Source organism: Staurois parvus, unplaced genomic scaffold (genome assembly GCF_062004578.1).
Source record: "Staurois parvus isolate SC_StPar_1 unplaced genomic scaffold, SC_StPar_1.0 ptg000205l, whole genome shotgun sequence".
In the NCBI taxonomy this organism is placed as follows: Eukaryota; Metazoa; Chordata; class Amphibia; order Anura; family Ranidae; genus Staurois; species Staurois parvus.
The window spans coordinates 8,824,596-8,849,166 of NW_028318001.1; the positions used below are offsets into that span (position 1 = coordinate 8,824,596).

Here is a 24,571-nt window from a genome sequence, read left to right on the forward strand (position 1 = left end):
AAACGCTTCATAAGACAAGAAAAACAGACCATGTATATAAGAAAGTGGGTGTGGTTCCTGGGCTATATTGTGCTGTTATAGTCTATGCAGAGAGTGTGGTTTAACTGTAGAGTTTTGACACATGCTTCTAATATTAAAGGCTGGAAGTGTGATCACTAGGGTTTGACTTGTTTTTTATACATTCTTTTTTCAGTTTTTGGGTTTTTGAATCAGACATACAAGCAAAACCACATGACCACTGTGTCATAGATGACATGATGATCACATGGCTAGAAACTAATCTGATTGCTTACCAATGGCTATACTGTTTGGGCAGTCATCAGTGATGCTGAACATTTGCCTGTACAAGGCATCCAAAGGAATGTTAATCTACATATTACAGATGCCACAGGGTTAACCATGAAGACTATACACAAATTAAACATTTTGATGAACCAACATCAGAGCTTGGGCAGTCCCATGTTGTCTATATGATAAAGGCCGTCCCATAGGTTCTTTGCGTATATTTTTATGTGCTTGAAGACCAGTTGCCGTAATGTTTTATTAGAAGTATTAAGGGTAAGGAAAAAGTGAGAAGCAAGAGCTCAAAGCTGTAATAAAGTATCTAAATAAAAGACAAAAAAAATCATGAAAATATTGAAGCAACACTAAGGAAAGACACTCTTTAATATAGTAAATAATAAACAGTCAGTGGAACTCAAGCATGGGAGATAGGGTGTAGAAGAAGAATCCCCCTTTACAACATTCAATTAATTCTCTGCAACACATGCACATTTTCCTGTGATTAATTTATTTCTATGCTGCACTGAAATCCCACCAAGGTTGTCAGCCCTGCCAAATTGCAGAACACCTCACTCTCTCCACAACATAAGGGGGAGGAGTTCTGTAGTCCAGCAGGATAGACCTAGGTCGGGCTGATGCACTGCTTTAAATTCAGTGCAGCAGGGACAGAGTTGTCAGATGCAATAAAGAAAAGTACTGCATGTGTTTGTCTGGTGTTCTTCTGCAGACATGCACTTTTAATAAATGTGTTCCCCTCGAGAAAATGTGGACTTGTATGGCCATTGCCATCAGTTAAATCCTTAAAATCCATATTTTCTATTTTAAAAAAAACACTGCCTTTGCAAAAAATATTTTTAGCGTATGTGAAGCATTTCCCAGCACAAAAGAGGAACATTTTTTTTGTCTCACAGAGGAAGTATGTACAGTATATTTTCCATTTGCTTTGCAATTATGTATTACAAAAGTATGATGTCTTCTTGAAAACCTAATGCTTCTTACCAGAGGCAAAATACCCTTAAAACTTTTTCACCTAAAGCTATGTGTACACAAACTTAGATATTTTATTAGAAAGGAGGGATTTTATGTGAAATGGTTTCATCTCCTCCCAACCAGCATTCACATAAAGTTGGCAGCATCAGACCATTAGCTGTCAATACATATCCCAAACCTGTGCAGGGACTACCACGTCTAAAAGGTTTGATACTGCAGTGCGCATTCATTATAGCAGAGTGCAAATCAGAGGACATGCAAATGTTGATGTGTAGAGGTGCATTAGGAACCCATGTGTTATGAAGGGACACATGCAGAAACACAGGAACATCAACGTTTGTCAATGCATCAAGAAACTCATTACAATGTGTACTGTAACACAAGTGTGAATGGGCACTTAGAGTTACTGGTAGGTGAGCTGAAAAATCAAGACCTCCATGAGGAAACTAATCGTAGATGTATACAAGAGACAAATTGGGGCACCTAGTCTTAGGCACCATTTTTCATTTTCGCTTCGAGGATGTTTTGGGTTAACAAAAAAAACAAACAAACATGCTCATCTGTCCAACATCGGCTCTAAACCCGAGAACTGAGTGATTACATGACTACTGATCACTCAGTTCTTGGTCTCCTGGAGCAGAGAATGGTAACTGTCAGCTGCTTTTTTCCACCTGCTCTCACTGGAGCACTGGGCTGATGAGTTGGTGAGCACAGCTGACTGTGGCTCTCTGAGGTGGAGCCAGCTTTCAGTCAGGCTGCTGGGTAGATCCTGACAATAAGGGTGGGATTCTTCCAGAACCTGGAGCAGCTCTGCCACATCAGCTGATAGCGGGAAATAGCCTGCTATCAGCTGATTCAGGGTCATAGAAGAGCAAATGTAAGCACAGTACTGTGACCCACAGGAGAAGTATGGCCAAAAAGCTTTGGTCATACTTCTCTTTTAAAGAACAACTCTACTTTTGTCTAAGTTGTTTTTTAAGATAATGATCTCACCCCTCAAGTGCAGTCCACCTGGTCCTATACTTCCCTCTGGCTATGATCCAATGGATTTCAGTGTGTGGCCCTGTCCGGAGACTTACAACCTTGTGGGCTACATTGGGTACTGCTCCTCAGAGTAATGAAGGGGGGCTGAGGTGCACATGCACAGTATAAGGCCCCTTTCACATGGTGCGGACTGCGGTTGCAATCCACTTGCTCAGCAGGGGGTAGGTCAGCTGAACTCCGCTGAGCAGGCAGATGACAGGTCTGTGCATAGCACACATGGACGCAGACCACTCTCCTCTATGGGCAGTCGGATGTAAATGGACCCGCCTATCTGTGTTCATCTGATCCCTCAAAAAGAGAAGGATAGGGATCCCCTTCTGTCCAGTATTTTGGATTGGATGGCAGTTGGGTGTAAACAGACAGGCCGTTGTTTACATCTGACCCCCATAGAGGTCTGTGCACATGTCGGAGCGGAGCAGACACGGACCTGTCATCCACCTGCTCAGCAGGGATCAGTGGAGACAGATCCGGACCTGTCATCCACCTGCTCAGGAGGGATCAGTGGACAGATCCCCTGCTAAGCAAGCTGATCGCAAATGCAGTCCACCCCGTGTGAAAGGGGCCTAAAGAGGGCCAGGTACGGGCACTTACTAAACAAAAGTCTGTTTGATTCAGAGCAGTGCCATACAGTGACATTCACTGAAATGAGGACAGAGGTATTGGACTGGGTAGGCTGCACTTAGCAAGAAGGGACCAAAGGTACAGTTGATCCTTAAGTCCCTGGTTACACCAAAGCTGATTTTTAAATCATGAGACTTACAGTGAAGTTGCATAATTTCAAAATTGGGTGACCTGCTGATTTCAGTTGCGATTTGCAAGACATCTGAAACAGATGTCTATGAAAATCACAACAAAAGTAGTGCATGCACTACTTTAGAAATCAGTGCAACTCTGACCAAGTCAGAACCACACCAATAGGACCGCTCTAATAAAGGACAATAGGGTGTGACTTGGCATACGATTTGCAAGTCACAGGGCATGCAAATCGCATGCCAAGTTGCACCCGATGTGACCGGAGAGTAAACCCAATTCCAACTTTTTGGCAAATGTAATATTGTAAGTTGAGTCTGCAGTATATTTAACTTTATCTATGGTAAGCATTACCAGTATTTAAATTTTGTTTGTAGGGAGATAACTGCTTTTTTACAATGCATCTGTCTCTATTGGTCTCACAGAGATACTGCGTGGATTTTCTTTAAATCCTAGGGTATTTTTTTGTTGTTATACTGTATATATATGCCTTTTGTGTGAGAAGCTGCATAAAGATAAATTAGCAACTACATTTTCTCAGGTAATTCTACACTGGTGACCAAGGCAAAAAAAAAAAACTGTCAAAGTACTATATGTCTTTGAAAACACATTGATGAAGCAATGAGATGATTATAGGAAATAGGTTAAGTCATTAAAATTATATACATTGGTCTGAATAAACAATTGATTTGGATATCTGGAACTAAATTTTATTAAAATAATTTTTATCATGAAGTTCTGATATCCTTGTCATAAATTTATAGTTACTATTAGAAAAGAGAGTGAAACTGTTATTTGATCATGTCATGGCTCACTTAGGTACCATTACTATCAGTAATTTACTTCTCCCAAATCACGTCTTTTAATTTGTTCAATCCCAATAACCTTAATGCATGTTATTATTTCCGTTTGTATTTGCATGCATGTCATTATGGTAGTTACTTCATAATTACTGTATTGTATATTATGTGTTTTTAAAATGTATGCAATTTAGCCTTTATTAAAGAGCAGAAGGCAAAATGCAGTGACAAATAATAAAATTTTTACTGATCCACTAAATTGAATAAAATTGATTTTCTTAGTGTATGCCCATCATTTCCCTTTGCTTTCTTTTGGTAAAGTAAACCTGGCTATACTTAGACTGAGCATAGGTTTAGAAAAAATTAAATGATTAACACATTTACTGTCAGAAAAAAACACATTTCACACTATTATTAGATCCCTTAGCTATTTATTTAGAGTAGCTGTATCTCTAGAAAGTGCTTTTTACTTATGAAATCATCTTTGTATATTTATTTTCAGTTTGAACTGACCAGGCGTGCAACAGATTTTTTTTTTTTTATTAACAAATCACCTGCACTGTTATATTTTGTAATGCCAAGAAGACTTAAGAGGTTCCGCCTAAAATGTGTCTAGAAGTGAATGGACAGTATGACTCCCTTGATTGGCTTAAAGCAGTATTAAACTCAAAATCAAACATTTATTATATTGCAGCTTACTGATTCTTAGATGTGATGGCTGCATTATGTTTCTTTTTTAGGCTTTCTTTCCTTTTTACCTTGCAATCTGGCCAGTAAATCTGTAGTTTTTCAATAGAAAAAGCTATCCTGCATATGTAGCAGTTACAGGAAAAAGACAAACCATTCAACAATGGCAAAGGTGCTTACAATGATCAGGGTTTTTTTAATGTAACACCTGTATTCCAAAAGAAAAAAAACAGTTTGCTGTAACTGCTTATAAATTGTTAGCTGGAGTTTGGCTTTAATTTGTTATATTTAAATCTGTTAGTACATCTAACACCCCTCCCCCCAGACTGACAATGCTGCTGTCCAAATGTGCCCCCTGTGCTCCTTCATCCAGAGAGTTGTAATATTTGTTTATCAGAGCAGGGGCAGACTGACCATTTGGAAACTCTGGCACTGCCCGAGGGCCCGGGGTCAGTAGGGGGCCCCCATGAGATGCCCCTGGTACCTTTATCATAGGCTTTTTTGAGTTTGGGCAAGGACACAAGGGCCCCATGATCCCCTATTGCCCGGGGGACCTATGAGTTGTCAGTATGCCCCTGGGTCAGAGACATTCACACCAGTGGCCTGTTGGAGGTCATTTTGTAAGGTTTTGAAACTCATCCTGTTCCACATTACACAAAGGAGCAGATACCGGTCCTGCTGATGGGTTATGAACCTTCTACGGTCCTGTCCAGCTGTCCTAGAGTAACTGCCTGTCTCCTGGAATCTCCTCCATGCTCTTGAGACTGTGCTGGGAGAAACAGCAGATGTTCTGGCAATGGCATGTATTAATGTGCCATGCTGGAGGAGTTGGACTGCCTGTGCAACCTCTGTTGGGTCCAGGTATGTCCTCACGCTTCCAGTAGTTACACTGACTCTAACCAAATACAAAACTAGTGAAAAACAGTTGGAAAAGATGAATAGGGAAAAAAATGTCAGAGGCCTCCACCTGTAAAACCATTCCTGTTTTGTGGATCGTCTCGATGTTGCCCGTCTAGTGCACCTGTTGTTAATTTAATCAACACCAAAGCAGCTGAAACTGATTAACAACCCTCTCTGCTGCTTAACTGACCAGATCAATATCCCAGGAGTTTAATTGACTTGATGCTATACTCTGATTAAAAAGTGTTCCTTTCATTTTTTTGAGCAGTGTAGTATCTTCCAAAGGCGAGGTTAACAATGACCATGTATAATTTTGTCTGAGTTCAGGGGTGTATTAAAAGATATTTTAGCCTGCTAAAAGCCAAATAACTCCCCCATCATCAGTCTTACACTATGTTCAAGGAATAATATGAGCCAGGGAAACCTAGCCTGGAACATGGACTATTTCAATGAGACCAATGGGCTGAGTTCAGAGACAAAGAAATTGCCCCGGTCAAAGACCCAAACTTGCATGTCAGGTCCTCCACAGGTCTGGGTGCCGGTTAACAAAGAGCTAATCCTGCTCAGCCAGAATTAAGTACTACACCACACTCCATAAAAGTCATCTCATTAGACTTACTAATGTAGCCAACTTCTGACACAGTCTCCACCATAAGCTACACCGTCCTGATGTGTTCTACCCCAAATGGACTGAGTGGGCTGGGTGTCATCTTAAATCTAAGGGTGCTTTATGCTCTTGTTTAAACAGACATAGTTTGGAGTATTTTGTTTCAGTCAATACTCTCCATCTGTATGACAGTCAAGCTTTAGATTTATTTAAAAGTATTTCAAATATGGAATAATGTGTATGAATTTTGACCACCTGCAGAATTTGTTAGAGTAAATTGCTGTCTGTCTTTGCTCGTGGTTAAGAAATTAGCTGCTAACTTTGTGGTGTGTAAGATGTTTACTTTTGTGTTTTGTTTCTTATTAATCATAAAAAATGTTTTTGTAGTTGCAAAACACTGGAAGCCTTCTGCCTGGACAAAGATTTCCACAAGCAGGTATACCTTTTTTAGTTGGCCTGAAAGTAAGATAAATGTATTGCTACATTTACAGATTTTGCATGTTACATAATTTTCTCATTTTGGATTGTTGTGGTAGAACCAGAGGAGACTGGGAATATTGTTGTAGCTTTATACCCATATCAAGGCATCCACCAAGATGACTTGACCTTCAAGAAGGGTGAAAAATTGAAAGTAATTGAAGAGTAAGTGATTTTCATTATTTGATAAATCTATACTATTAAGCTTTTAAACTTCTTAATTCTCCTTAATAATTACTTTCTCCAGAACTGGTGTTTACCTTTTGAGAGGGCATTGATAGAATGGCCCCCATTCACTGTTTTAATAACATTTGTGGACAATAGATAGTCCAGAATTTATGACTCTGTCCCTGCACATTGGAGTTGCCTGCTAATGAAAACCACTCATAATGTCTATGGCAAATAAATACATTTGGTAACTTATGAGCTCTTGCCCTGCAAGTCCCTGACCTAAATAAAAAGATGGTTCGTAATTCAACCCCTCAGCATGTACTAAAGTGATGCAGGGAGAACAGAGAATCATTCAAATTGCTCTGTATATTGTTTTGATACTAACATCAGAAAACACACTTGAGCCAGTCTGGGTGGAATCCGATAAAGCTGCTGGCAATTTTTGAATTGTAAGAGGAAACAAAACACAGGTAAGCTATATAATGTTAAAGTTGTGTTATATACACTATACTGCCAAAAGTATTGGGATGCCTGCCTTTACACACCCATGAACTTTAATTCTTAATCCATAGGGTTCAATATTGAGTTGGCCCACCCTTTGCAGTTATAACAGCTTCAACTCTTCTGGGAAGGCTGTCCACAAGGTTTAGGAGAGTGTCTATGGGAATGTTTGATCATTTTTCCAGATATGTATTTGTGAATTCAGGCACGGATGTCGAACAAGAAGGTCTGGCTCACAGTCTCTGCTCTAATTCATCCCAAAGGTGTTCTATTGGTTTGAGGTCAGGACTCTGTGCAGGTCAGTCAAGTTCCTCCACCCAAAACTCACTCATCCATGTCTTTATGGACCTTGCTTAGTGCATTGGTGTGCAGTCATGTTGGAACAGGAAGGGGCAATCCCCAAACTGTTCCCACAAAGTTGGGAGCATGAAATTGTCCAAAATGTCTTGGTATGCTGACGCCTTAAGAGTTCCCTTCACTGGAACTAAGGGGCCAAGCCCAACCCCTGAAAAACAACCCCACACCATAATCCCCCCACCAAACTTTACACATGGCCCAATGCAAACAAATACTGTTCTCATGGCAACTGCCAAACCCAGGCACAGCCATTGGATTGCCAGAAAGAGAAGCGTCACTTCAAAGAACATATCTCCACTGCTCTAGAGTCCAGTGCCGGTGTGCTTTACACCACTGCATCCGACGCATTGCACTTGGTGAGGTAAGGCTTGGATGCAGCTGCTTGGCCATGGAGACCCATTCCATGAAGCTCTCTACGCACTGTTGTTGTGCTAATCTGAAGGCCACACAAATTTTGGAGGTTTTTAGCTATTGACTCTGCAGACAGTTGGCGACTTCTGAACACTGTGCACTTCAGCATACGCGGATCCCGCTCTGTAATTTTACATGGCCTACCACTTTGTGGCCTAGTTGCTGTTGTTCCCAGTTGCTTCCGCTTTGTTATAATACCACTAACAGTTCACCGTGGAATAATTAGTAGTAAGGAAATTTCATGGATGGACGTATTGCACACGTGACAACCTATCACGGTACCACGCTTGAATTCATGGAGCTTCTGAGTGACCCAGTCTGCATGCCTAGGTGCTTGATTTTATACACCTGAGCCATGGAGGTGATTGTAACACCTGGAACCAATGATTTCAGGGGTCTCCCAATGCTTTTGGCAATTTAAGTGTATATAAGCTTTTGTTTTTTTATGGCAGTAATATACAGAAAATTAGAACTATTGGCAAAACCTTTTTTTTCTTCATGTTAGACCAGTCCTGAGAGCGACCCAATCTTTCACAAATGTGTGTAGAAGCAGTTTGCATGTCTACGTGCTTGAATTTATATATCTGTGGCCATAGAGGTGATTGGAACACCTGAATCCAATGATTTGGAGGTGTGTCCCAATACTTTTGGCAATATAGTGTATCTTAGTAATGTTTTATTGTACTGTAAGCCTTGAATTAACCATATTAACAAAGGTAGCATTGAGATGTACCTAGATGAAAAAGCAAACCCTTGGATATGCAGGCTGTCTTCCCTGTTTGCATTTCAAGGCTTCATTTGCAAGTTTTATTGGAGCATTCCTTTAATTTTAGGTTGACATGCATTAAATTGTTGAAGTGTCTAACTAGCATATTTCAACATCAGGATGTGTTGTAATTAGAAAAGTATCTTAGGCACATAATAGGATTGAAAGTATGTTAATAAAAGTCAGAATTAGATCACAAGATTGAAACTCAGAACTCATTTATCATATCTTTAAAAAATACTCAAGGGGCACTATATTGTGGAATACACACTATAGTGGCACATCTCCACCACATTTCTTCTCCTCCCTTTCATCCATGATCACCCCTTCTATGAATTGTTACAGATTCCTTTGTTTGATGCTTCATTCTTCCTTCCGTGACAAGAGTATTGATCTCCAGGCTCCTGATTGACAATTTGTATTGCCTATCCAGGAACTGGGAGAAATAGTCTTTATCAACATAGCTGCTGAGTCACCCAGCTCTCACTGGTTTGTTAAAGTCATAGAGGCAGTGTAAATGGATAAGGCAGTAGGGGTTTTTTAATTTAATATTGCTCTATTAGTTTTTCTTTTTGTTTTATAGTGACCGATGTATCATGTAAAACTATATGTATACAACATTTTTAAATTGGGTATATTGCTGAATTGCTCTGTGATAGTGCCTTGATTTCACTGGGCAGCACAGTGGCTAAGTGGTTAGCACTTCTGCCTGGCAGTACTAGGGTCGTTGGTTTGAATCCCAACCATGGCACCACCTGCCTGGTGTTTGCATGTTCTCCATGTGCCTGCGCGGGTTTCCTCCAGGTACTCTGGTTATCTTCCACACTCCAAAGACATGCTGGTAGGTTATTTGGATCCTGCCTAAATTGGCCCTAGTATATGTATGAATGTAAGTTAGGGACCTTAGATTTTACACCCCTTGAGGGTTAGGGACTTATGTGACTGTACAATACATATGTAAAGTGCTGCATAAATTGAAATAAATAAATAAAAGTAATCTGAGTCTTTCCTACAGGCATGGAGAGTGGTGGAAAGCAAAGTCCTTGACCACAAAGAAAGAAGGATTTATCCCAAGCAACTATGTAGCCAAAATTAATACACTAGAGACAGAAGAGTAAGTTCCAATGTATACTTAGGTGATCTATTACGCAGGTAGCTAAAGTCATTGGTACTAAATCTACTATTCATTTTTCAGATGGTTTTTCAAGGACATTACAAGAAAGGATGCAGAAAGGCAGCTGCTGGCTCCTGGAAATAATGCTGGTGCTTTCCTGATCAGAGAGAGTGAAACTCAGAAAGGTTTAACCTTTTCATTTCTCCATCACTCATCTTTTAGTTTTTATTAGTCCTAGTTAATTAATTACCAGCCAGGGTAAAAACAGGCAGACTGAAGATATTTTACAGCCTATTACATAGGATATGTAATATACCAGGAAAAATGCCAGTTTTTAATAATATAGTAATAAACACACTCAGTTTGGTATTGGTTTTAATTGTAGCAGACACCCCACCTGTCTTTATCTCAGGGGAGCTTATCTTCCTAATGGGTTTCAGGTCTTTTGGATTTGGCTTAATTTTGCCTTTGTTGCCTGTCATTTATAGCTTACGTATAAAGCAGTAACTGTCAGTGGCTAGAGATAGTAGTTAGAAATAGAGGCTCATGGCTTTACTATTGACTAGAAGGGCCTATTTATCCCTTTGCATTTTATCATATGCCAATGAATGTACACAGGGTAGTCAGGATTTTAATTGGTGCTAATCCACATCTATAAGTAATATTTTGACCTGCACTGTCTATTTGTTGATGCATTAACATACACTATGCATCAGAAATTCATAATTGCTGTTAACACACATAAAAGCTCATGAAATGCACATTATTATTATTATTATTATTATACAGTATTTATATAGCGCCAAAGGATTTGCTCAGCGCTGTACAATAGCGGGGGGGACAGAACATGAGACAAAACAGTAACAATACAATACACAAGGGGTTCGAGGGCCCTGCTCTTCCGAGCTTACATGGAGCAGCATGAATCCAGCCTTCACAAAAAGTTAATATTCACATATCAGTAACAGTCCTGCTTGCAGTCCTGTGCTGATGGCACATTTTAGGGAAAGAAGGAATGTGTCTGAAATAGCTCATTGAATGGATTATGAAGATACAGGCATATTTACTTGCTTTTGGAATGGATACTTGATAAATTTATGTTGCACACTTGATTTTTTTTAACAATATGTACTTGTTAGAGAATTCTGACAAAATGCTATATGAAGCTTAGCCAAAGTATATCAGCCACAAATTTAAGTCAGATAAATTTTCCAAACCACTTGGCCAATGACTTACCACTAATTTTTGTTGCAACCATTTATTTTCACTGCACACGTGTTCATTGTCAAAATTGATGACTTTATCTCATAATTTCTAGCTTATACTACTAGTTTGGCCTGATATACTGTAAGTCGTAGGTTAATGGAGCCAAACTATAGGGAATTTACCTAAAGGAAACCTGTAAACAATTGGTCTCAGCCAGTAAGATTCTGCACTTTACATGTTGTTAGTGCCATTTATTCATGTATTTTTGTAGCTCATTACATTTATTTTTCTTTTTTTCTCCATTTGCAGGCAGCTACTCATTATCAATAAGAGATTTTGATCCGAAAACTGGCGATGTCATTAAACACTACAAAATCAGAACTCTTGACAATGGTGGCTTTTATATATCTCCTAGAATTACTTTCCCATGTGTTAGTGACATGATCCAACATTATCAGAGTAAGTAGCCTCTACTAGGATTGAATTTGTGTTGATACATGATGTGTGAATCACTACAATAAAAATACAGTTTTATAATAGTAGAAAGTGTAGCTGGAAGACCGTAGACCAGTGTTTCTTCACCTTTTTCATTCACGGCACACTTTGAGAATATACTAAATCTTAAGGTACTCCAGTCTAAAATGGGGTCCCTTATTAAATCAGAAACTTCCTACCCTTCACATCAGAGTCCTCATAACACCACAACCTATTCACATCAGGGTCCTCAGTCCACCCCTTCTTTCTTTCACATCAGAGTCCTCAGTCTACCCCCCTTCCACTTTCTGCATCAGAGTCCTAAGATACTCCCTGCTTTTCACAAGAGAGTCCAACCTCCCAATCTTCACCACAGCATGGCAGTGGACAGGAGTCAGAGCAAGATAAATTGTGGCAGATTTATATCCCGTTCTGAACGCTGGGGCTGCTTTGAATGCCACCCATGCTTTCCATGCTGCTGACGGCCAGCCATCCTGCACCGTAGAAATGAGAAAATGCCAGATGCAGCACAACATCCCTGATGAGCCAAGATGGCACAAGAGAGTGGCTTGGCACCTTGGTTGAGAAATTCTGCACTAGACTTTCAAACCTGACATATTATGCAGCACAAGTGTTTATGTGTATATAAAGGTATTTGTTGCATATATTAGTGTATGTGTGTCTACATGTGTTTCTGTTAACATGCAAAGGTTTCACGGTTTAAGTCAACAAAGCATTATGTTAATGAATTACTTTCATCTTAGTTGGCAACTGTAATTTTTTTTATCATTTACTAGCTTCTTATAAAGTAACAAAGACTTCTATTAAATTCTTATCTGGCTCAAATCCTTGTTTCTATTTATTTAAGCCATTCATCCATGAACATGGCTTGTTTGTTTTTATTGTAAATTATAATGAATCTCTTTAAACTCCAGCTACAAAGTCTTCATTAGTCATTTACAATTATGAAACAAAACCAAATATCTACGCTAAGTAATCTAGCTAATCTTTTGCCCCTTGCTCTGTGGTGACCCCAACAGGTCAAATGACATAATTTCATTAAAAGGGTACTTTTTTACATATTGTTTTCAATGTTACACTTATTCTTGGTTTATATTTTTCATTTTTAATAGAACAAGCAGATGGGCTATGTAGGAAACTTGAAAAACCATGCTATACTCCCAAGCCACAGAAACCTTGGGACAAAGATGCCTGGGAAATTCCAAGAGAGTCAATCAAGCTGGTGAAGAAACTTGGAGCTGGCCAATTTGGTGAAGTCTGGATGGGTGAGCACGTAGACAAATTATTTTTCTTGCATCCAAGAGTGATGACTATTGTGGGTCTTTGGCAGCTTCTCTCAAATAAGGGGTTTCCACAGTTGGCTATGCAGATCAACACAGCTGCACCAAAGTGCTATGAATGAGCCATTAATGGCAGCAGAAGGACAAGGTGAAGTCCAACAGATGATGGGGGCTTTGTAGGTGTGACTACAACAGCCTACGTGTTTATATCATGTATTTAATACACATTCTGCTATAGTGTATAATATAGTATTCCCCTGCTGAAATCACCTGCCAATGAAGTAATAAATACAATATTCATTATCTTGTCTAGTTAAACGTGCATGGACAAAGCACAGGTTTACTTTAAAATAGAAATAAAGTTCCACATTTGTAAACTGTTTGCATTCTTTCTTGAATTTCCTGGTGAGCTCTTTATTTAGCATCCTACTATGAACTGCTGTTACAATGTGGACACAATGACCTCTGCAATTGTGAATACAAGTATTCATTACTATAAAAAGGCTTCTTCCCTTTGTATAAGATTGTTAATGATAATGTACAACTTGTAAAAACAATTGAACATAATATAACAGAAAAAGGGTGGATTTATGAATGGATATTTAAATGTTTAAGCTGGCATGTATTCCCACAGCTAACATGAGATAGTTTTAGAATGTAAAAGGCCAGTGTCTGCCTCTCCTACATTCGCAGCTCAGGAAATGACATGGACAGTTTTTGCAACAGCTAGAAGCATGAGTTTCAAGATGTTTCCTCTTGTTGATGTTATAAAGCTTGATGTTCAATTTGAGAGATTAGTCTGTCCAAATGAATGTAGAATTTGGGGATAATGATGCCATATGTGGATTTTATTGTGTTTCCTCTCGTATGTCAACAGCCAATTATTGTATTTTTTTAGGAAGCATTTTGTAGTTATGGTAACATATTAGCAGTGTGTTATGGAAACAAGTCATTGTACAAATACATATATATTGCATTTTTTTGTCTGTTTGGATTTTCCAATGCTTTATTGTCAAAGACAAGATCATATAAATGCTAGATCTACCTTTTGGTGCTCAGCACGGACATGACAATAAATGGTATTAGGTAGACAATGACTCAAGAATTTTACTTGTGCAAAGAGGTTATAAATGCTAAACTGTGCCTGTATTATCAAATATTTCACATCCTGCATCGGATAAGATCAGGTTCCTACGGTCATGCGTAACAGCAACAGAAATAGCACACAAAATTCAAAATAATATGTTTACCTTATTAAAAAGTATATTAATTTGCTTAGTGTTACTAAAGTCTAATTTTTAAAAAAATAAAATAACAAACTTGTTAAACTCACCTGCTCTGTGCAATGGTGTTGCACAGAGAGGCCCTGATCCTCTTCTTCTCGGGTCCCTCGTCGGCGATCTTGGTTTCTCTTCTTCATGTGTCCCCATAGCAAGCTGTTTTCTATGGGGACACACGGTGTCTGCCACACTCCATAGACACACACAGTAGGACTTTGCTCCGCCCCCACTTCCTTTTTCACAGCATTGATTGACAGCAGCTGTTCGAGTGCCTGTGTGAAGAGGAAGAGAGAGAGGAAGAGATCCAGAGCACAGCACTGGATCTCTTCTCCCCCCTTTTCCCCTTCACACAGAGAATCTGAAAATGCTTTTTTACCTTATTGCAAGGAATGTATTAAAGTGGAGTTCAAGCCAATTTAAAAAAAAAAAAGTCAGCAGCTACAAAAACTGAAGCTGCTGACTTTTAAACTACAGACACTTACATGTCCCTCGGTCCAGCGGTGTCCTCACCATGGCTAGTTTCACCAGCCATATTCTCTCCCCAGCGCTGGCATCTTCAGTGTGGGCACACGGCTATGACACCTTGCGGTTTTACAGCCGGGTGCCTACTGTGCATGCGCGAGAAGCACTGCGCTTTGTGAATGGTCCCGTAGTCTTCTGGGATCTGTAATGTGTCCCAGAAGACTACGGGGAGGGAGGGGGGAGAACAACTTCCACTTCCGATCGCCTTAAATGATCGCAGCAGAAGTGGGAGCGGGTACCTGTCAAATTCAGGTACCTGCTCCCCAAAGGTGTAAATCCTTAACGTGGAGTGGGGGACATTGCATTAAAGCGCAACTTCCCCTTTTGAGTGAAGCTCCGCTTTAAGGTTAAAAAACATTTTTAGGTTTAGTATCACTTTAAGCCAAAAAATTGTTTAAACCAATATACTGCATATCCAGTTGTGCTCAAAAGCTTACATACCCTAGCAAAAATCATAAAACTTTGGCATTGATATTGAAAATATGACTGATCATGACAAAAAACTGTCTTTTATTTAAGGATAGTGATCATATGAAGCCATGTATTATTGCATAGTTGTTTGGCTCCTTTTTAAATTATAATGACAACAGAAATCACCCAAAAGGCCCTGATCAAAAGTGTACATACCCTGGAATGTTTGATCTTGGTACAGACACACAATTTACAGGTTGTTTCCCTCTTCTGTGGCTTTTTAAAATTGCAATTTGTGTCTGTGTATAAATAGTCAATGAGTTTGTTAGCTCCCACATAGATACACTGAACAGGCTAGATACTGAGCCATGGGGAGCAGAAAAGAACTGTCAAAAAATTGCATAGCAAGGTAATGGAACTTTATAAAGACAGAAAAGTATATAAAAAGATATCCAAAGCCTCTAATATGCCAGTCAGTACTGTTCAATCACTTGCAAAGTAGTGTCCTCTACTATTTCAGGTCCCCCTGGGTTACATGACATGTAGACAGGTAACAGAAGATACTTGAGGTCAAAACATAGGTTGCAGTACAATAGATTTTATCCCTGGAAAAATGTAAAATAAAAAAGAGTTTGAGATATGTTTTTTTTACATTGAGAAATAATATATCTATGACATGGTATTCAAACTACAGTATACAACACAAAGACCTTAATGAACGATTTCTGAGACTTTATGTAAAGTCTTAAATTATTGGAAATTCTTTCAGCTGAAGACAACCAAATCCTGGAATACAAGTATCACTATACTTCCCAATGCAGTTCCCAAATGAGAAATATGCATTTCTGCTACTAGGGGACACTGTAATTATTATTATTATTATACAGGATTTATATAGCGCCAACTGTTTGCGCAGCACTTTACAATATAAGGGAGACAATACAATTACAATACATTTCAGTACAGAAGGAATAGCAGGGCCCTGCTCGTGAAGCTTACAATCTAAAGGAAGTGGGAGGTGATACAAAAGGTGATAGCTGTGGGGGATGATCTGGTGGAGGTGATTCAAGTACAGTTCTTAGGTGGAGGTGGGGTAGGCTTCCCTGAAGAAGTGAGTTTTCAAAGATCGCCTAAAGGCAGACAGGGTGGGGGCTGATAATAAAGATATATATCTTCTATAGACCTTGTCGGGTGATTCATTTAGATATTTAAGCCTAATTATACACTCAACGGCCACTTTTTTAGGTAATGGAAAAGCTCCAGTTTAGTTCCCCTGAGGGTTCTATTTTGTACCTCCTATAGTTGGGTGATTGTTACGATACAGCAGATGTTAGTTTTTGTCCTCCTCCCATGCCTTAATTGACAGTTAAATGGGTAAATTTGACAAATTAGTTTATCTTTATAACCTTTAATTGATTATTTAATGTCCTCCGCCATCACTGCATAATGGTAACCTGTAGTCTGGATAGTAAACTGTTTTTCTTTTCCTCCTCTCAGTAAAATAGTGAGACCAGCATCTAGAGTTTGGAAATATTTCAATAGTGCAATTTCTGTTGAGAGCAATTTGCAAATATTGAGAAGAAATATTTTTTTCCAAATGCTACAAGGAAGGCAAAACACACAACATTTAAAATACTTTATAGAATGAAATGATGAGGACCACTATGAAAGTCCAAGGAGCTTTTCCTTCCTGAGTTCTCATTCCAGAAACACTCTTTCTGCTGCTTCTGAATCATCACAAATTTTAAAAAGCAAGTTTATTTACTGAATACTTTGTAGTTTTATTTCAAGCATAATAGTGTTATATACCTTGCATTTAACATTCCAAGTTTATAAAAATTAATTTTAGTTTGTAAAACTGCTAGGCACTGAATTTTTTTTCACTTTTTTCAAAAATGTCCATTTTTCCAGAACAAAAATCAAAGAAAAAACATTTTCCCCATGGCTTCAAAATTTTGTAAAATTTTATATCTCTGGGGAAGGCATATACTTTCCTTTTCACTTCCTTCATTGCAAAGCTGAAGGTGGTGCTGAATTTGATCACTTAATGTGCACTGTATAGGCTGCTGTAATGAACAAAAGATAATGGCATGCACTCATGGCCTAACTCATTGAATGAATTCTGAATTAAAGTGTGTTGCTTTAACCACTTCCCGACCGGCCTTTGTATATAAACGGCCGGACGGTGGCACTGCAGGGTCGGGTGGCCATTTATAAACGGCCTCCCCGCACCCTGCTTGTGCACGCTCCCCGGGAGCGCGTAGCACCGCGATCCAGTGCCCACTGTTTCCACCGGACACAGTGAAACACCGATCGTCGGACGGGACCTCTGTACGAGATCCCGATCATGTGATCACTGATTGGCCAATCAGTGATCACATGCAAAGTAGTAAGCAAGATGTCACTTCTGACATCATTGCTTACTATGTGTGAAATCTGTGAATGATCACAGAGATCACATGGTACAAGGCTATTCACAACAGCCTTGCACCATGTGACAAACTGTGACCAATCACAGCTCACTCAGTAGTTCTCAATGGCTGCAAGAATGCAGACAGAGAGAAATAGAAATGATTGCTTTTACATCCTATATGGGTGTAAAATTAATCACTGTACTGCTAGGGTGACAGTATGTAAAAAAAAAAAAAAAATAATAATAATATAAAAAAAAAATAAAAATTAAAAAAAAAATGTTTAAAAATTATAATTTTTGGTTATAAACTAATTTGGCTTACTTTTTTTTGTACTAAAAAGATAACGGAATAAATTTTGCCCAAGATTTATGATGAAATATTATTTATTTGCAAAATCTTGTAAGAAAAACTCTTTTTTTCAACATTTTTGGACATTTTCATTTACATAGCAAAAAAAATTAAAATTCCAGCGGTGAATAAATACCACCAAAATAAAGTTTTATCTGTCTCAAAAAAATGGTAAAAAATTCATATGGGTACAGTGTTGCATGACCGCGCAATTGTCATTCAAAGTGTGATAGCGCTGAAAGCTTAAAATTGCCCTGGTCAGGAAGGGGGTAAAAGTGCACGGACTGGAAGTGGTTAAATCTTAAGTAATTACTTTTTGTTAATTCATTCACATAAAACCTTTATGTGACATTTTACTAATCATTCATTTCAGGTTTCTATAACAATAATACAAAGATAGCAGTGAAAACGTTGAAAGCTGGAACCATGTCAGTGGAAGCTTTTATGCAGGAGGCAAATCTAATGAAGACTCTGCAGCATGATAAACTGGTCAGACTTTATGCGGTGGTCACAAAGCAGGAACCCATTTATATCATCACAGAATTCATGGCCAAAGGTGAGTCTAACATCCACATGTGCATAATGTAAATGATAAGTTCACTTTTTAAAAAAATAATAAATTCCCATTTTTTTGCATTTTTAAAGCCTGTTGGAGCATGGAAAGCATTAATCTGCTGATCACTGGTGCCATGCAGGATTACTGAAACTGTCAGTGTATCTCCTTGCCTGTACATCCCGTACGGGCAAAGCAGATACAGTCTGACAAGAAGACTCAATTAACTATCACAGCGCTCAACATGTAGCATGTTCCCAAAGATGAACTTATTCTTTAAAGTATGTATATATAAATTGATGTCCTCAAAAGTCAGCACTAATGTCTTAATAATTACTTAGAAGCATACAAAAAGATGATACATAGTCCTCATACAACAAATTATGAAGGATGTGGCACTAAAAAAATAACATAACACCACTTTGCAGATAGAAACAAATTATGATTTTCACCTATAATGGAAAAGGATAAATTATTAGAATTTTAGACCACCAATTTAACAGAGATCAGTAAGCACTTACTCAATGTTCTTTGATGCCACTGGAGCTGGTGAAGTTCTCCATCCACGCTGATTGCTCAGATTTCCAGGTAAGTATTTTCAACCATGGAACCATGCAAGGATGCGGGGAAAGTACATAAGTTGCCATCTGTCTGCAGAGTCAATAGCTAAAGACCTCCAAACTTCATGTGGCCTTCAGATTAGCACAACAACAGTGCGTAGAGAGCTTCATGGAATGGGTCTCCATGGTCAAGCAGCTGCATCCAAGCCTTTTATCACCAAATGCAATGTAAAGCGTCGGATGCAGTGGTGTAAAGCAGAGCACAACTGGACTCTAGAGCAGTGAAGACGTGTTCTCTGGGGTGATGAATCACGCATCTCTGTCTGGCAATCTGATGGACGTGTCTGGGTTTGGTGGATGCCAGGAGAATGGTACTTGCCTGACTGAATTGTGCCAAGTGTAAAGTTTCTGAAGGAGGGATTATAATGTGGGGTTGTTTTTCAGGGGTTGGGCTTGGCCCCATAGTTCCAGTGAAGGGAACTCTTAAGGCGTCAGCATACCAAGACATTTTGGACACTTTCATGCTCCCAACTTTGTGGGAACAGTTTGGGGATGGACCCTTCTTGTTCCAACATGACCATAAACACATGGTTCAGTGAGTTTGTGCAGACCAGTCAACTTCCTCCACCCCAGAGTCCTGACCTCAACCCGAAAGAACACCTTTGGGATGAGTTAGAGTAGAGACTGTGAGCCAGGCCTTCTTGTCCGACATCAGTGCCTGACCTCACAAATGCACTTCTGGAAGAATGGTCAAACATTCCCATAGACACACTCCTAAACCTTGTGGACAGCCTTCCCAGAAGAGGTGAAGCTGTTAGAGCTGCTCAATATTGAATCCTACGGACTAAGACTGGGATGTCATTAAAGTTTTTGTGCATGTAAAGGCAGGCCTCCCAATACTTTTGGCAATATAGTGTACTTTCTGCTTTACAGATACATCCTTTATGAGGATATTTAGCTTAGCAACAGGGTTGTTTAAATTATACATTGTTACAAAACCCATGCATACTTATGTTTCTAATAATTGTTTCCATATTTAGGTATATTTACACTCTCTTGTTTAATAGGGAGCCTACTAGATTTTATGAAGAGCGAAGAAGGTACCAGAGTTATCCTTCCCAAGCTGATTGACTTTTCTGCTCAGGTAAAAGACGCAGCTTAATTTAATGCAAGTACTCAGTGGGGTCTATGTGTTTTAACTTCATGGGTGCGATTCGTACCCATAAGACTGATTTATAGAGGGCAGAAGAAAGGATAGAAATGTTGGTTTAGGTTTATGTCAACCGTCATTTTTTTTTATTTACTAACAACACAAAGAAAATAACTAACAACAGAGACACTTCTCATGTTTTCAGTTATTAAAAACTAACCACATTCTTATACAATTAATTTTTGTTATTATTCATACTAAAGTAAATCGCAAGGCATGCTCTATTTAGAATTGGTGGAAGTATATTGGTGCTTTGCTGTGATTTGATATGTAGAAATATTTAATGCAACTCTGTTACAATAGAATGTCAGAGTGTTGCACAGCAGAAACTGCTTTTACTTTATACATATGGGCTGCCATTGCCAAGTACTCCATAGTAGAAAGTTATTGTTTTTGGCAAATTTTGTTAAAATCTCAGACACCTTTACAAAAAGCTACTTGGAATCTGCGTGTAGTCATAATTCTTGACACTGCATAGATTTTGTAAACTGGAAACTGTAGTGGTTTAATTTACTTTTGTAGCACTACCCCCGTCGGAGTTGCTGACCTTTGGGTCCCCCTATAGTCCTGCACAGCCAAGCAACACGCATTTTCCATTCAGACTTGTATCCAGCAGACAGTAACCAGTCATTGAGCTTGTTTTTTGGGTTTTATTAGGGGAATTAGAACTTGAATAGGGTAAAGGGTGTATGGGATGCCCAAGGGTAATGGCAACAGAGGACAATCTTCCTGAACTATGTACAATTCTCTATTAGCAGCAAAAGAACATATCCTACTTCTTGGAGAGCCAGCCAGCATCTCCTGTAGTACCACTTCAGACCCTAGATACTCCTTATCCAGCTGTTCCGGGTGAATCCCTGGGCAGAGGATCCAGTGCCTGTCACTTTAAGAGAAGACAGTCCAGGGTAGTAGCTAATCCAGTTTCCCACTATAGTGCTCCTTCAACTTATTGGCCCAGGGGGTGCAGGCCTACTCACTCAGTCCTACTCCTATGTTGCTGGGTCAGTGGCTACTCTCAGGCCTTCTGCTGGGCCACTCCTTCCTTGCTGCCAAGGTGGTCCTCGCTCTGGGGGCCAGTGAATTCCAGAGCTTTCCTCCTTTCAAGCTTCCCTGCTGTAGGTGAATCCCTTCCCATCTGGGATCCCTCCCAGGCTCCTGCTCGCCAGCCTCACTTCTCCAGCTTCCACCCAAATTCTCCTGCTGCTGAGAAGACTCAAACACTCTTAAGGGCTGTCCTGGTCCCATACCATGCCTCCTCTTGGGGTTGGCCAAGATCCCTTCATACTGCAGACCAGCCACTCCTCACCTCCACCCCTTGCTTCTAAAACTTTCTCCAAAGTTCTAGTGCAGAGGGAAGTCTCAGAAAGCTGGTCTGCAGAGCCTCTCAGCCCCTGACCAAAAACTGACCCCCTGACTATTACACACACACTACTGCTCAGCCCTTCTAACTGAGAATTAGAATCTAGCTCCCCTAGCTACCTAGGAGGGTGCTACACTTGTTAGTAAGTTAAGTTTTTCACTGATAATTTTGGCAGAGGGGATGAGTCATTCAACTGTGTGTAAACTTGAGGTTTATCTACTGAACTCTGTACACAACAGACTTTTTATCATTACTTTTTATTTTTATTTGACTATCTTGCTTCTTATACAGATCGTAATTGATCCATCTAGTGGACATCTCTTTATTGGAGATGTACTGTATATGTTAAAGTGCATGTAAACCCTAACAATGACTTTCTATTGGATAAGCACAAAAAATACTTGCTAACTGCCAGAAACCTTGTGAAGCAATACCTTCTTCTAGTGCAGGGGTCTCCAAACTTTCTAAAGAAAGGGCCAGTTTATTGTCCTTCAGGGGGCCAGACTGTGCCCAGTGGAAGTTAACAATGCCCAATCCTTGGTATTAGGGCGAGAAATGTCAGTGGAAGAAATAGTGCCCCATTGTTGATGTCAGTGGCAGGAATTTTGTCCATTATTGGTGTCAGTGACTGGCCATAGGGCTGCAATTTGGAGACCACTGTTCTAGTACACTGAAATCTCAAACATTATCATGAGACCTGTATGAGTTCTCTCTGTAGACTATAGAACACCATTCCCCTATGTTATAGAGATAAGGAGATGGTGGGGGTATTCTGTAGTACTAACACACTTCCCATCCTAGGATGACAATGCTGCTTCTCCATACCCACATGGAAAAAATATATTTAAAAACTATTCTTCCCAAATATATTGACATATATTTGAAATACTACAATTGTGTCCGTATTCAATATATTTCAATATATACATATATATATATCGTATGTTGAGATGCGTTTTTATTATAAAATATATAAAAAATATTTTTAAAAATACATTTTCAAATATACTGTATGTCTTTAAAAATACATTGAATCTACATTTTTGGAATGCATTTACTAATATATGGTAAAATGACTTTTTTTATATCTTAAAAAAAATCTGAAGAATATATTTAAAAATATATATTTTTAAAAATATTTTTCATATATTTTGTAATATATAAAATACACATTTCAACATGCAGTGTATATATGTAAATATATTGAATACGGCCAAAATTGTGTTTCAAATATATGTCAATATATTTGGGAAGAATATTTTTAAGATGTTTCAAATATATTTTTTTTCCATGTGGGTACATACGGTACAGTAAGTAACAGTTCTCACTGTAGGACATGAAATGTGTTGTTGGCACAATCACCAAGTGAAAATAAAGGGAAAAAAGCCTGAAGGAAAGAGAAATGAATGCAGCCACCACATCTAAGGACTGGTAAGCTGCAATATATAAAATTATTGTTTGTGGGTTTAAATACACTTTCAGCATCCGATAGCTGGTGAGATAAGCTCAGTTATATAAATATTTTGTTTTAATCTGTCAAGTGTCTATCAAGTCATACACTTACACAGAGAGAGAAGATCAGTAAGGCACTGTCACTAAGGAGTACTTCTAAGCAAGAAGGAGATCTTATGTATATAGTGAGCAAATATTGAAACCTCCAAGTGGGCAGAGATAGATAGATAAAAAACGCTCCTTTTAAAAGAGAATAATCCAACCTTGTGCATTCAACACAGCCTACATGCTCAAGGTTTCAGCTTTTATTCCAGACGCAGCTGGTACTGTGCTTAAATTGCCTTTTGTTGAGAATATGGGAACTCATTTGCTTATCTTTTTGTAATGCAGAAGTAGTCATTCCAAAAATACCGGCTACTGCTTCTCATATACAGAAAGCCTGATGATTTAAAGTGCCAGTACTAAGAAGTTTGACACAGCCACCAATCACATTAAAACCAGCCTTGGAATCGGATTTGTCATGCTGCATTATAATTAACAGCAAGCTACTCCATGCACACTTATCTGTGCTCTCACTTATGTGTACAGACAGGAGCTATCTATATCACATGGGGTCTTTTTCATGTAACATTTAAAGCTGAATTCCAGGAATTCAGCCAATTTCTATTATCTGCTGGCTTACTATGGGTTAAGTCCAACGAGGTACATATCGCTCCTCTTTAATTTATATCTGACAGTTTTCCTGCATGCCAGGAGTGCAGCTATAGCTGCACTCCCAGAGCTCTGACAAGAGAGACAATGCCTTCTTATACACAGGATCTCTGCCTGCACCTTCCCCCTGCTGCCTATTCAAAGAAGGCTTTGTGTTTTGTGAATAGGTTTGCATAATACAAAAGGTGATTGTTAGAAAGAGGGGAGGGAAAGGCAGAGTGGCTGCATATGAAGCTGCAGGAGCTGAAACCAGAAGGTCTAGCACTGGAGTGCCAGACATATAGCAATAGATATGCTCCCCGCACTCAGCAAAAATAAAAATTGTAAATCAAAGAGGTTAGTCCAATGAGGTGGTATGTACCTTCATGGACTTAACTCCAAGTAATCCAGAGCATTTTAAAAAGTGGCTGGAGTTCAGCTTTAAATTCCTAATTGTATTGTTGATTGAAGACAAATGATTCTTAAATAATTGTTAGGTACTTCCATAAACATATGTCTCTGTCGGGGGACACATTAAGTGCTGCACAGCCATCTCCATTCCCCACACAATGGACTTCCATCACTTTCCCAGCCCTAGGAAACTCCTAGGCATGGGGAATTTTAGTGCGTGGAAGTTGCTGATTGATACTGAGCAACATCTTTAGTAGGTTCCCTGCCTGACACCAGAGCTGTGGAGCACAGACTCAAGAGACCTTAAGCTGCTGGCTGTACTTAGAGAAGTGTTGCCACTTATTTTACTGCTGCAGTGCTTGAGTCAGTGACATCAGATTCACACAACAAGCTGTAGCAATGATAGAAGTTCCATGGGTGGACAAACACACAAAGAGCAAAGGATGACAGGCTGGAGCTTTAGAAAATTGAGGAGCTGTGGGGGAGCACTGCCAGTACCCCCTCATAAAGCCTGCCTGCCAC

General features: G+C 39.2%; 1 protein-coding gene across 2 annotated transcripts in view; it reads left to right on the plus strand.

Annotated features, from left to right (window-relative positions):
* LYN (LYN proto-oncogene, Src family tyrosine kinase) overlaps nucleotides 1–24,571 on the plus strand; it is a 110,990-nt gene that overhangs the window by 49,682 nt on the left and 36,737 nt on the right. For both annotated transcript variants that reach the window (XM_089678456.1, XM_089678457.1), the window contains exons 3-10: nucleotides 6,448–6,496; nucleotides 6,597–6,702; nucleotides 9,759–9,857; nucleotides 9,939–10,042; nucleotides 11,373–11,522; nucleotides 12,671–12,823; nucleotides 18,187–18,369; nucleotides 19,994–20,070. In XM_089678456.1, coding sequence (XP_089534582.1) covers nucleotides 6,448–6,496; nucleotides 6,597–6,702; nucleotides 9,759–9,857; nucleotides 9,939–10,042; nucleotides 11,373–11,522; nucleotides 12,671–12,823; nucleotides 18,187–18,369; nucleotides 19,994–20,070 — 921 coding nt within the window. The remainder of the gene's footprint in view (nucleotides 1–6,447; nucleotides 6,497–6,596; nucleotides 6,703–9,758; nucleotides 9,858–9,938; nucleotides 10,043–11,372; nucleotides 11,523–12,670; nucleotides 12,824–18,186; nucleotides 18,370–19,993; nucleotides 20,071–24,571) is intronic.